We start from the raw sequence: 14,476 nt of genomic DNA on the forward strand, positions 1-14,476 counted from the left end.
GAATTTAAACGAATTTAATTTTAAAACATTTTTTTTTTTGGACCAAAGGGCAAAATTTATTTATTTGAAGTTATGAACAGATAAATGGATTGGCCGGATGGCCAAGACTTGGCCCATTTTGATGGTCCAACCTAAGAGAGCACGTGAAGCTCGTAGTTCCGTTTTACTAACTGTCTGGGCAGTTGGCACGGCAGCAATACTCCGTTTCTTTTCTCTTTGTAGCTCCGCAGCCACTTTTGACTCTGACCAGTGACCACCACCTATGATACACGGACACTGACACGGACACGGGACACGACACGACACGGGACACGCCGACACGCGAATTTTAAAATCTTACATGACACGGGGACACGCATACTTATAAAATATAAAGTATTTTTTGGATAAATTGTAATAATATTTTAATATTTTATTGATATTAAAATATAAATTAATTTTTTAATTATTTTTAATGTCTTATTTTAATTATATCAAGTATTTAAAATATTTTTTGTTTTAATAAATAATAATATATACTATATCTAAATTTATTTTAACAATATATATTAAGAATAAGACCGGACACGCTGACACGTGATGGTATTTAGGTGTGTCCAAGTGTGTCCGGAGAAGAATTTTTTATTTTTTATTGAGACACGGTTTGGACACAGCAGACACGCGTGTCGGACGAGTGTCGGTGAGTGTCGTGTCCGAAATGTGTCCGACACGCGGACACGGCAACTCAGCAAAGTGTCCGTGCTTCATAGACCACCACCGAAAACACACCCCAGTAATTAACGTCAAAACCTAGGGGTAACATCGTATTTTCGCACAGCGTTTGGGAACCAACGTCTCCCTTCGCGACTAGTAGTAGCGCCCCCAAATATTCAATGCACCCGCTGCCATCAACAATAATCTGCTCTGCAAGCAAGTGCATCCTCTAGATTCTAGGGTTTCCTCCTCAAATCCCTACCCACAATTTTCCCAAATTCTTCCCCAAAAATTTCTCTCCTTCCACACAATGCAGCTCCTCAACTCCGATGAACCCGCCTCCGAAACCCGCAGCCATCCCGAGAAACCCCAAGAAGAATCCAGTTCCCCCGCGACCGATTCATCGGACTCCACAACCGACGAAGGCGTGGCCCTCGACGTTTCCGGGAAGAGCCTGGAGTTTTCGGCGGCGGAGGAGGAGACCGCGGAGGACTCCGCTGCGGAGAGCTTGTACCTCTACAGGAACGTTTACAGCTTGGTTCCGAAGTGGGTGGGTGCTCTGGCGCGGTTGAAGACGCTGAAGTTCTTTGGGAACGAGGTGAACTTGTTCGCTCCGGAGTTCAGGGGAATGACGGCACTGGAGTGCTTGCAAATGAAGATTTCTTCGCCTGGGATCGGTGGGTTGCCGCTTCACAAGCTGAATGGGTTGAAGGAGCTCGAGCTCTCCAGAGGGCCACCAAGGCCTTCGGCTTTTCCATTGTTGGCCGAGATTGCTGCCCTTAAGCGATTGACTAAGCTTTCTATTTGTCATTTTTCTATCAGGTTAGTTTTTTGTTTTTCTGCTGATGGAAAAATGTGCTTGCTTTAAGCCACGTTTAGTTATGCAAATTCTAAGTTCGAATAGAGAAAACCAGCTCAGGGAGTTTTACTATTGTGGTGGGTCGATTCAGCTTGAGGCAGAGTATTTTAATCAAGTGAATCAATGAATACTTTGCTTTCTTTTACTTGGTCGTGGTTTTAGAATGGAGTGATAGTTAACTTTGGGTATTGATAGTGTCAAGGTTCATTGTTCTTAAGTGTTAAGTTTGGTGCAAATAATTTCCTTTTGTTAATATCTCCTCTGTTTTGATATGCCCTTTTCTTTTTTCTTTAAAAAACAAACTAGGTATCTACCTCCGGAAATTGGATGCTTAAAGAATCTGGAGTATCTTGACCTTTCATTCAATAAATTGAAGACATTGCCGTCAGAGATCAGTTGCTTGAATAGCTTAATAACCATGAAAGTTGCGAATAATAAGTTAGTGGAGCTACCGTCCACAATGACCTCTCTTACAAGGTTGGAGAGTTTGGACCTTTCAAATAATAGGTTGACTTCGTTAGGCTCTATTGAACTTGGTTCCATGTGTAGGCTTCAGCTCTTAAATCTTCAGGTACCTAAGCCATGATTTGTTGAATCAGGGTAGTTTTGTAACAATGCTGTTCTTTTCAATTTCAATTTTATGTGTTATTGAAGATCAGATGGTGCTTTTGCTGTTTTTTATTTGGTTAGTCATTTGATATGCTGAATCTTATCTTTGTGTATGTTGTTAATTGTTCCTCTCCTTATAATGGAATTCTGTGTGGACCTGAAAATTCTGTGTATTTGTGATAGCTGTTTTCAGTTTTATATTAAGGTCCATATATTTGATCTTGTTTGGATTTGTTACATCAGCTTTGTGGTTTATCCAAAGAAATCTGCCAATAGTAGATTCCATATTTGGCTGATTGTTTTTCCAACTGTATGATATGCAACATTTTCTCTGTTTCTATGCTTGAATTTTTGTTAATATGCATTTAATTTGGTGGAATCTGACAGTGTTTGACATGGAGGAACACCACATTGAAGGTGCCTCTGTGCATCCAAGGTATTGATTTAGTAGCTGTAGTTTGCCTGTAAAGCACATTGTAATGATTCTGGGTACACCAGCGAGCTCACGTTTGTCCATATTTTCATTCTATGTGTTTGTAGGTTGTAACTGTAAACTTAGTTATTTGTGTTTTAAAAATTTTATTTCCTATGCCTTTTGTTAATTATATAAATTGAACAAATTTGTTTTTATTTTTTATATTTCAAGTACAACAAGCTGCTCAGCGTTTTTCACATTCCTTCATGGATATGCTGTAAACTGGAAGGAAATGATGAAAGTGGGTGTAACGATGATTGTAGCAGTTCTTCTGTTGAAATGGATGTCTATGAAAGCAGTCAACAGGAAAATGATCGAACAATTTCTAATGGTGAGGCCTGAATTTCCTTCCTATTTTGCTTTTTTCTTAATTTGTGCATGCTCTCCCCTTCTGGTTTATGAATGTTTGAATTATTCCTGCATGTTGAGCTGAATTATGCTCCTGTTAAATCTTTTACAGGTGCTCATAATACCTCATCAAGCACATTAACTAGTACCTCATCTAGCAGTAGATGTTTCTCAGCCCGGAAGTCAGGTAAAAGGTGGAAGCGGCGGTTTTATTTACAGCAAAAAGCTCGTCAAGAGCGCCTGAATAACAGCAGGAAGTGGAAAGTTGTAGATCAAGATCAGTTATTGAGCAATAATATTCAAATAATTTCTGAGTCTGGAAACATTGCTGCTGCAAGCTGCAAAGAAACTGTATCAGACCATGTGAATCTGGATGATAATGGGAAAAGAATATTCTCTGAAAAAGAAGTAAATGATAATTTAAGTGGTAGTAATAAGGATGAAGTAATATTAGAAAAGCAATTTTCTAGTGACAATTGCCATACTGCTGAATGTAAAGATGAAAGAGATGCATCCTTAAATGGACCTGGTGAACAGGATGAACAATCTTTGGAGATTTTGAAGTGTTCTTCTACAAAGAGGTATTCAGATCGGCATCTTGACAATCCTAAACCATGCAAGTTTAGAAAACCAATTGTTGATGCCTCAATATTGGCGTGCAAGTACAGTAAGTTCTCAATTTGTGGCTTTGAAGACCATCTGTCGGATGGGTTTTATGATGCAGGACGTGATCGGCCATTTATGCCTCTTGAGAGTTATGAGCAGAATCAGTGCCTTGATTCTCGTGAGGTCATCCTACTAGACAGGTTATTATCATCCTCACCACCACCACCACCTTCATCATCATCATCCTTATGATCAATTTGCTTTAGTGATGATTTAAATGTTTTTTGTTCTTTCAGAAAAAGGGACGAAGAGTTGGATGCTATATTGCTCTCTGCTCAGGCACTGGTCACAAATTTGAAAAAGTTAAATGGTTTAAATACACGTGGGATGCATGCCGTAGTTGATAGCTTGCAGACAGCTTCACTGCTTGCACTCTTTGTATCGGACCATTTTGGTGGCAGCGATAGAGGTGCTATGGTAGAAAGAACACGGAAATCTGTGTCAGGTTCAAACTATAATAAGCCTTTTGTTTGTACGTGCTCAGCTGGAAGCAGCACCAGTATGACTTCTTCTAAAAAACCTGCTGTAAACACCATAGAAGATATCACTCTTTCTAGAATCTCTGAACAATGTATCGATTCTATTAAAAAAAGACGAAGTTCAATCATAGTCCCTATTGGTTCTGTGCAGTATGGTGTATGTAGACATAGAGCTCTGCTTTTGAAGGTGATTATAGTTGTATCCATGCTTAAATTTCTTGTGCATATGTTGTGCTGTAGCTTCTTTACTTTTGCCCCCTGATTGTGATTATCTGATGCAAGTTTTTTTCATATACAGTATTTATGCGATCATATGGTGCCAGCAGTGCCTTGTGAGCTTGTCAGGGGGTACTTGGACTTTTCCCCACATGCATGGAATATCATTCTGATTAAGAGGGGTGATACATGGGTCCGAATGCTGGTTGATGCTTGTCGACCCCATGACATAAGAGAAGAGAAGGATCCTGAATACTTCTGCAGGTATTTAATGTGCCTCCTCCGAGGCCCGAATTGGTGTCCTCCTTAAAAAGAAGTTTGTGTTGCTAATATCAAATATCCTCTCAATTTTGCTGATGATTCGAAATTGTCTTAATCAAAACTGATGTTGGAAATCTGGCTGTGGTTTTATGGAAAAATGTTTGTGTGATATCTTTATGAAACTTAACCTTGTATGAAACTCTACATACTTAACCTCTGCCTATAAAACTTGTTTAATTTTGTGACTTTAGTGGAAATACATACAGTCTGGTTCTTCAGAATTTGATGAGTTAACTTGGTATGTAGGTATGTACCTCTTAGTCGAGCCACGATCCCCCTTTCTTCTCGTGGAAGTCATGGTCCTGATTGTTTGTTTCCATCTCTCTCTACTTGTGATGAACTTAAGAAAAAAGCTTCCACTACTTTAGTTCCGTGCAAAATTGGGTCAGTTGAGGCTGCAGCAAAGGTATGTGATTATCCATTAATGGTCATGGGGTGCTCCACTTCCTCCTTTTATAATGTCTTGTTGTTATTTGGATATAATATAATGCAATGCTTTTTACATATATCCTGGGATGGTGCAGGTACGTACTTTGGACGTGCAGGGAAGTTCAGCAGCCGAAATTAGAAATTTTGATTATAATTGTTTGGGAGAAGTTAGAATTCTAGGTTCTTTAAAACATCCCTGCATAGTGGAAATGTATGGACACGAAATATCGTGCCAATGGACTTCCACAGCTGATGGCAAGCCTCACAATCGCATATTAAGATCTGCAATTTTTATGGAGTATGTTGATGGCGGCTCCTTGAAAGTAAAAACATTTTCTATTATATATCGGCTATTATTATCATGTTTTTTTTTTTTTTGTTATTTTATTAAATTTTCACTTCATGTTCTCACAGAATTATTTGGAAAAGCTATCAGAAGCTGGTGAAAAGCATGTCCCTATGGAGTTGGCGTTGTATATCGCCAGAGATGTCTCCTGTGCCTTGTCAGAGCTGCACTCAAAGCACATAATTCATCGGGACATTAAAAGTGAAAACATCCTGTTTGATTTGGATAGAAAGACTGATGATGGAACTCCCACTGTGAAGTTGTGTGATTTTGACAGTGCAGTGCCACTAAGATCACGTATGCATGCTTGCTGTATTGCACATATGGGAACTCCACCTCCTTGTGTATGTGTTGGAACACCACGGTGGATGGCTCCAGAAGTTATGCGGACTATGTATGAAGAACGCGCTTATGGATTGGTAAGATATACTTGTTATTTATCCTGCCTGATCTTCTGGTGTATCTATCACGTTTTGTCATATTGTTTATTGGCGTTGAATTTATGATATCATACCTAGTAATTTCAGTAATTTAATTCATCTTTCATGGCCTTTTGTCAATAAGTATGTACTGGAAACAAGTCAGTCTGCTGTTTTTCTAGACATATTATCATTTAGGGTTGTAATTTACCTCCTTTTATCTTTGTTACAGGAAGCTGATATTTGGTCATTTGGATGTTTACTTTTGGAGATACTGACTCTGCAAATTCCATATTATGGAGTGCCTGATTCAGACATCCATGACAGTCTGCAGGTATGATTATCCTTCGTTCATGCAAATAGTTATATTATACCCTGCTGCCTCTGGTTGAGCTATTATTTTATTCATGCTCAACCCCAATTTACAATTATCTTTTTTCTTTTATTACCATGATCTATGCAGATGGGTAAGCGGCCACGATTAATAGATGAACTGGAGGCATTGAGTTCAATGAGTGAACCCTCAGTAATTCAATCTGGTGAAGACCTGGAAAAATCAGATGCAGAGGCAGACTTGCTGAAATTCCTTGTTGGGTTGTTTCATAGATGCATGGAAGAAAATCCTGCAGAGCGTCCTACAGCTAAAGAAATCCATGAAATGCTACTTGCACGCACAGGCCGTTTACAAGCACAAGATGATAGGAAGATTTAGGTAGGCTATTGGGGCAGCCCTGTCCTGGGAAATATATTCTAGCCCGTCAATGTTATATTATTAGAATAAATTATATTCATTCTTTTTCTTCATAAAGTTTTAGGTAGGACTTATTCAAGAATAACCATTCTTTACCAGGTCAGTGACTTATGCGGCTCTAATATAGTGTAGGGTAATTGAAATCTGTATTTTTATCTAGGTCTACTAGGTTGTTAATGTCTGAGATGTACTCAGGCATTCCCCATTTAATTTATCAGGCCCCGTCGAATTGTAATCTGTTGTAGTTTCGAATTGTATCCAGATGTAATTGAGCATATATTTTTTGCCAGATTATAAGAGAGATGAATGATTGTTTTCTTATATATATATTTGGCTGTTCTAAAATAATTAGTTGGCAAACAAACCGTTTATTTCTCGGGTAAATCTTGGTAGATCAGTAGATGCATTTACATGAAAGAAATTATATTGTATTGCTATTTGCTAGTTCTTTTATGTTGATTAATAATGCTGTGTCATAAACTCTCAACTGTTCCTCTGGCTAGGTTGTTGGCAACTCCCGGCAATGAATACTTACCTTCTACCTATGTCTTTATATTTCATCTTTTCCCTGAGCTGCAGTTGAAATCATTATAACTCTTAAATGATTAAGTCTTTTACCCAAAGGGGGAAAAAGTTTTCTTGATCTCTAACAAATTAATCTTGGGTTAGGGGGTGTGCAAGAGAGGTGTCAGTAGCCACCTTTGAACAGCTAATGCTATCAACTAGTTAAAATTATTTAATTAGGCTATAGTTGCTTATTTGTCCTAGGTGCTCTTTTATGGAGTAATAAGTCTTGGCATGCATTAGCAGCTAACTTTGGACCACTCTACACTTGTACTATCTCTCTCTAATATCTGCCATATCCTTCCTCTGGTCCTCCACCCCTCCAGTATCCTATATGCATGTAGGGTTCTTACGAAACAAACCCGTTTTCTATTTGTGGAAGTACACTGTGGACCCAACACAAACAAACACAAGCAGAAATAATTTCTGGGAAGGCCCTACCTCACTGCTCATTAAGGAATGAGCCAATGAGCACTCATCACTCATCACTCATCCCCAGTAGTTTTACTTATGACAAGTTTTGGGATGCTTTTCAATTCATCATGTCACAGCTTACAAATGAGAACCAAACGTGGTAAATTTTCATGACATGAGTCTTAACTAGACTGCATATGTGACAGGAAAATCCAATGAAGCAAGAGAATGGAAATAACTTTCTTTTGGTTTCAGATGAAGCAAACTAGCAAAGCATGCTTTGGCCTTTGGATGGGGAGTATTGAATACTCCTTTTACTTTTCTTGTCTCTAATTTTGTTACATTGGTATGACTCACTCCACCCCAAGTAGCCAAATGGAGCATGCTTTTCTTCAGAACCGGACCACAAACTCTGGCCCCTGGCTTTTAGCCAGCCTGTTTTTGTTTCAATCTATACATGGTGGACCATGTTGTTTCAGTGGTAAATGGTAACAGTAATTTTTCCATTAGTGGCAACAATTACAATTTTGGCACAAAAACCTAACCAACTATACCAAGAAAACGAAAGATAGACAGCCTTTCAATCTTGCGAAAATCAAATCAAGCTAATATCATATTACTTCTGAGAAAATTAAAAAGAGAATATTTACTGAAATAAAAAAAAGAAAATGAAGAAATAATAAACGCATGATTTAATTGGTAGTTTTGTACCTTGTTTAATCATATATTAATATTATCACATATTAAAGTTGATAATATTAATATTATTTATTTAGTATAATTAATCAATTTATTAAGCATGATTTATTAATAAATGATGTTTGCTTTTTTAATATAAGATACATTTATTAAAGTTCAATCACCAAAAAAAGTTAGAGGCCACTTTAATAAAGACACTAAAAATATCTTTTTTTTTAAAGACGTTTACATGTGTCATGTTATTATTGGATATTTTTATTAAACCGGTTAATAATTTATTTTTTAATAAATTAGAATAAAATTGGTTTATTATAGCAACAGTAATAAACCCAATTGTCTACATTATAATTATTAGACCCGATTTGATCCGATCAAATTACACAATCTAAATCGAATATCTTTAATTTTTTTTATAAAAAAGATAAATATATCCCTAATTTTTTGTTTTGCGGACATTTAAATCCTTAAAAATTTAAAAATACAATTAAATTTCTAAAAAAAATTAGATTTATTGTTATTGTTATAAAAAAAATCGGTTTTATTTTAATTTGTTAAGAAATTAAAAAATAACCAATTTATTAATACGTCTAATAATAATGCGACCCGTAAGCGTTTTTAGGCATCGACCATCCCAAAAAGGTTTTATTAAAGTTGATAAAAAGAAAAAAAAAAAAACTAACTCCGACGTTGTTGCTACAGTTACTGAGCAAATGGAAGCTGCGTACGAACATTTGGATATATTGCTTTCTTCAAAATTGTAAGCAGCTAGAATGCTGTTTCTGTCAAAATTATTTCATAGCTTCATATTATTAACTATTGTTTACTTCAATTTGGAAACGTGTTTGATTCTTAAATCTATATGAGGTTCTTGTTCTATAATTCTTTTGAACACCATGAAAATCTAAAATATCAGATTAATATATTTACTATGTTTATATATTTCCATTGTGGTGCTATTTTGAATCTCCTGATGGGCTAAAAACATTCAGTTAATGGTTATAAATTACTAAATGATACGCCTCTAGATTAAAGCAAAAGGTTCGTTCAATATTGAATAATGAATATAATGTAAAGAATTGTATTGATGTTATGGTTTGTATTTTTTCAATCTTAAAAATTGATGTAATTAAGTTCTATCAGTTCAAATTTATTGTTCAGATTTTTAATAAGTTTTTAGTTTTAAAATATTTGACACTTTGATATTTTAGTGTATTGATAAATTCTATGTATATGGAATTATATCCAAATACATTGAGTTTACTCGTATATTAATATTTAATTAAATTTTATATAAAATAATTTCATACCAACGATGTATATTAATTAATAAATTAAGAATTTAATTTTGATACACTGTCAGTGTAAAGTAGTTTTATATGTATATTCAATTACGTAATACTAATATTATATCAGTAAAAATAATTACATTTCACATTAAATCCATAAATAGTCATCTAAAAAAATGGATATGATTATACGATTGTGTAAAATATCAGTGCATCAAATAAAGCAAATGATGCTAACTATGAAGCACGGACACTTCGTTTAGTTCTGGTGTCCGCGTGTCGGACACATTTCAGACACGACACTTACCGACACTTGTCCGACACGCGTGTCTGTAGTGTCCAACCGTATCTTAATAAAAAATAAAAAAATTATTCCCCAGACACGCTTGGACACACCTAAATACCATCACGTGTCAGCGTGTCCAGTCTTATTCTTAACAGATATTCTTAAAATAAATTTAGATATAATATATATTATTATTTATTAAAATAAAAAATATTTTAAATACTTGATATAATTAAAATAAGACATTAAAAATAATAAAAAATTTTAATTTATATTTTAATATCAATAAAATATCAAAATATCGTTACAATTTATCTAAAAAAAATTTAATATTTTATATATATACGTGTTCCTGTATCATATAAGATTTTAAAATTTGTATATCGATGTGTCTCGTGTCGTGTCTCGTGTCTCTATCAGTCCGTGCATCATAGGATGCTAATGATTTACCTGCATATTCGAGTAGTTAAAGATGCTAATGTTACAATCACATAAAGGATATAATCCCATATTCTCGAAACAACTGAAATCAATTTGAATATGATCAAAGCTAGCTTTTAAACTCAATTGTCCTGGATAAACAATTTGATTGTTTATAATTAAAACCATGAGAAGTATCACGCTGGCCTAATTAAGTTGGGTTTATTATTTGTTGAATAATGAAACACAAACAAGTAGCCAAGTGTTTTATTTGCAAGATAGCAACTTTGCCTTTGGAAACCAATAGATTGTAAACATCAATACGACAAAATCAGAACAAAATCGAGGCTTTTATAGCCCTATAATTCCTATCTACTATCCTATTATTATCGCATTAAGTAATGATTTAAAAACTGCATCATGCTTAGCAACTTGATTAACAGTTCATCTTTAAACTAAGAATTTAATTTCATGTCCTCTTAGCATAAAAAAAGTTTTACATATCCAATTAATCATATATTGATATATTAGTAAAAATAATTAATTTTTATATCTATTATTTAAAAAATATTTCAACGTATAAATTTAATTAGATAATTATATAATTTTTTTATATTCTTTAATATATTAAAATTAAATTCCTTTTTTAATCAAAGGTAAGTACATAAATTTTATTAATAAAATTAAACAGTCCAAATAACTCTATCTTTATTAGACTCATGTAATTTTGTATTGAGAATGATTATTGTAATTTTTCTTAATTTTTATAGAGAAACTTTTTTCAACTTCTCAAAGAATACCTCTTTTTTGTTTTACATTTTTTTCTCTTCTATTACATTGTGCTAATCTCAAAAAAGATTTGTTTTCACTTCAATCTTGAGAAAATCAGAATATTTATAATATTTATTCTGATAAATTTTACTGATCAGAGAGTTTATTTTGAATAGAAGTTTTCATATTTGTTTTGCGAGCATGACAATGTTAAGAATTTTTAAATCTTTGAAATTGAAACTCTTTTTATAATTTCGTCCTATAAAAAATCTTCCATTCAATTTATTGCATCTTTCGTTCAATTTCTCTATAACTCCACTAAAATTAGAACATAATTTTTTGTATCTCTTCAAGTAATATCTCTAAAAATTTAAAACAATTAAAAGTGTAAATAGAAATTACTGTTGTGACGAATTTGATTAGAATTTTTTCTGTCACTAGACGATAAAAGAGTTTTTTTTTCAATTACCATTTTTTAATATTTGTACCATAGTCATAAGTCCTAAATATTTATATTATTATAGTTTCTAACATAAGAAACAAGAAAAATATTGGCTAAATAATCTCGAATGTAGATCAAAAAATTTTTGCTAAAGAAGACTGAGGATTTATTTAGATTTATCTTTTGATTACTGATCTTTTCACACATCTATGAAATTTAGAACAAATTCTAACATTTTTCCTCACTTGATTTACAAAAACGGACTGCAAAAAACAAATGGTTAATTTTTGAAAACTTCTAATTAAGTTTCAATCCGAAAATTCTGTGGAATAGATGAAAAAATTTATCTGCATAAAAAAAAAAATAGAAAGATAAAAGATCAACTTATCTTAACGTTTTACATAGCTTAAAAAAATTGAGATTAACCATCTATAATAACAAAACTGATGATATCATAAATTCTTTAATCCAAACCATCCATCTCTCGTAAAAATTTAATTTCTGAATCGTAGCTCAAACAATATCAACTTATCGTTTATAAATTATTCCCCGAACCCTAAAACCTAATTAATTCATTATATATCCTATCTCCAAATAATTGAATTTATGCAGAACAATACTGACACAATAAGTTTAGGGGTGATCATTCATCAGTACCTTGATTCATTGAAGAAGCATTTTATGTACTTAATCCCTTAGCTTCCTTTTCAAATTTTATATGATTAATTTACTCTTAATTTATTAGTCCTCTTAGCCAGAGACGGATCTAGAAATAGTATCATGGGACCAATAACATATAAAATATTAAAAAATTATGCAAAAAATTATATAATATAAAATGCATTACAAAAATATACTGATAGAGAATATATTTTAAAGTACAAAAAATATATATGTACTTTTTATTAACGAAGTGGTCAATTCCTCATTTCATAAAATTCATCGATAATAGAATTTGTATCAAATTTTTCTACAATTTTCTTTTCAATATAATTAAAAGACAATTAGCAAGAAATTTATTTTTCATTTTGTTTCTGAATTATTGTTCACAATATTCATAGTTGAAAAAAAACTCTCAGTTGTAGTAGTTGAAACAGAAAAAATTAATACTAAATAAATCAAGAAGGACGGTCACAAGAAAAAAAAAATCTACTTGATGAGAATTGAAAAATTTTATTTAATTAAAAAATATTAGTAATAATATCTTTTTATATTTTTTTAATATTGTTACTTACTTTTTAGATATTAAAAATCATTAATATTTAGATTAGACTGAATTTTTATTTATATTAGACTAAATACCAAATAAATTTTTAAAAAAAATAAATCATACTTAATAACTTATTACTATTAATTTTTTTTAAAAAGTCGGACCAGGCCTCCACCCGTCCCCTAAAAGTCCGTTCCTGCTCTTAGCTCTCCCCCCCCCCCGGCCTACTAGAGTTTTGATACTAATCATAACTCTACCTATATAGCTATTACGTTTTACAGTTATACTCTTTTTTTTTTTTTTTTAAAGGATATGGACGATGACATATAACCAACACATGAATTTCTTTTGGAAAAAGTTACTCCCTTTTTAATCTCTTAAATGATGAAGTATAATTGTACTTAAAAAATTAGAAAAAAGTCATAAGTATCAACGAACCACATGTATGTTTAAATGTGATTCTCTTTTTCGTAAATATTCTCTTGATTATTGACACTTTGGCTTCTCACTTTAGTCCACATTGCACCACACATATATCACAAATTATAGCCGCCACCCCCACATTTTAAAGTACCCATATAAAATACCTAGTCCAAATAAAATAGAGAATACTTATTCGGTTCATATATAACAAAGAAATCTTTTTCACACTTTCTAACCTATATATTCTTGACAAATCCAGTTGCACGTGGCTTTCTTCTGATTCACCAATTATTGCTTATTTATAAAAAATAAATGTGTTGATTTCATAAAAATGAATTTAATTACATATATGCAAATTGCAAATAATAATTATTTTTTACACTTTCTTTTAATCATAAATTATATTTACTTATAATTTTTAAAAATCGTACTAATTGTTTTAAAAATTACCTAAACCATAATATAATATATAGTTGACTAATGGTGAATTTTTTTTTATCACAGAATAAAATCAAAATGATTATAATATGTTAATATTTAACATTTTAAACTTAATTCTAATAAAGTAAAATCTGATAAGTATAATATCAATACTAATTAATATTTGTTCACCACTATTCTGCATCTGAAAGATTCTTAACGCTATTATTAATCAATTATATATATAATTTTCACTCCATGATAAAGAAGAAAATGCATCCAGTTTTAAAATAAATTACAAAAATTTCCTATAATTTAATTAAGAATCGATGGGATTATATTATAAACAAAACATATAATATTTTTTTAATAATTATACTACGTATATGTAAAAAATCAGTTATTAAATAATTTATTATATAAAATATATTAAAATACAAAATAAATATTAAAAATAAATTAAACAACACTTATATTATACATAAATACATAATAACAGATTTATATTTTTTTTTTATGCAAATAGTATTTCTGTTTTTTTTAGTACATAAGTGTGTTGCATTGTTAGGAACCTAATTAAATATTCTGTTAAATCACTAAATAATTCTTAATAACAAATCTACACTATTAAATTATGTAATCCGAAAATCCTAAAAACAAATTAACATATATAGAGGTATTTGCATGGTTTTGAAAAACAAAAATATTTGATAAAAAAATATTAATTAAAAATTACTAAAATTTATTATTTTGACTTTATTTAATATATTTTATAATAAATAAATATTAAATAAAATAAATTTAGACTATTTAAATCGATTTTTTTTGTCTCTTTAATATTATGGTTTTAAAAAATAAAAGTAAAGTAAAATGGGTCAATTCATTTAAACACATTTGTGAGTATTGAAGTTTGTATCTATTATGATGCGC

The 14,476-nt window shown here is 31.9% G+C and overlaps 1 protein-coding gene across 2 annotated transcripts; it reads left to right on the forward strand.

Annotated features, from left to right (window-relative positions):
- The first annotated feature begins 748 nt into the window (after positions 1 to 748).
- On the forward strand, positions 749 to 6,936 carry LOC107617150 (Leucine-rich repeat protein kinase family protein). 2 transcript variants are annotated; one of them, XM_016318931.3, is made up of 11 exons: positions 749 to 1,515; positions 1,859 to 2,123; positions 2,808 to 2,967; positions 3,097 to 3,790; positions 3,887 to 4,316; positions 4,428 to 4,609; positions 4,913 to 5,072; positions 5,191 to 5,418; positions 5,510 to 5,860; positions 6,093 to 6,194; positions 6,324 to 6,936. In XM_016318931.3, exons 1-11 carry the CDS (start codon positions 1,004 to 1,006, stop codon positions 6,570 to 6,572), a joined length of 3,333 nt encoding a protein of 1,110 aa, XP_016174417.1. In that variant the 5' UTR covers positions 749 to 1,003; the 3' UTR covers positions 6,573 to 6,936. The 2 variants fall into 2 exon arrangements, 1 of the variants encoding a protein (XP_016174417.1); XR_002353869.2 differs by having other exon boundaries at positions 871 to 1,515; positions 5,191 to 5,393.
- Positions 6,937 to 14,476: the final 7,540 nt, after the last annotated feature.

This window comes from Arachis ipaensis, chromosome B9, assembly GCF_059453495.1.
Source record: "Arachis ipaensis isolate K30076 ecotype BB chromosome B9, ASM5945349v1, whole genome shotgun sequence".
In the NCBI taxonomy this organism is placed as follows: Eukaryota; Viridiplantae; Streptophyta; class Magnoliopsida; order Fabales; family Fabaceae; genus Arachis; species Arachis ipaensis.

What these genes read in the sequence shown, in the direction of transcription:
- LOC107617150 (XM_016318931.3), top strand. Translation starts at nt 1,004, where the DNA reads ATGCAGCTCCTCAACTCCGATGAACCCGCCTCCGAAACCCGCAGCCAT. An exon ending in TGATCGAACAATTTCTAATG is followed by an intron (nt 2,968 to 3,096) that starts GTGAGGCCTGAA and finishes AATCTTTTACAG; the next exon opens with GTGCTCATAATACCTCATCA. An exon ending in AAGAACGCGCTTATGGATTG is followed by an intron (nt 5,861 to 6,092) that starts GTAAGATATACT and finishes TCTTTGTTACAG; the next exon opens with GAAGCTGATATTTGGTCATT.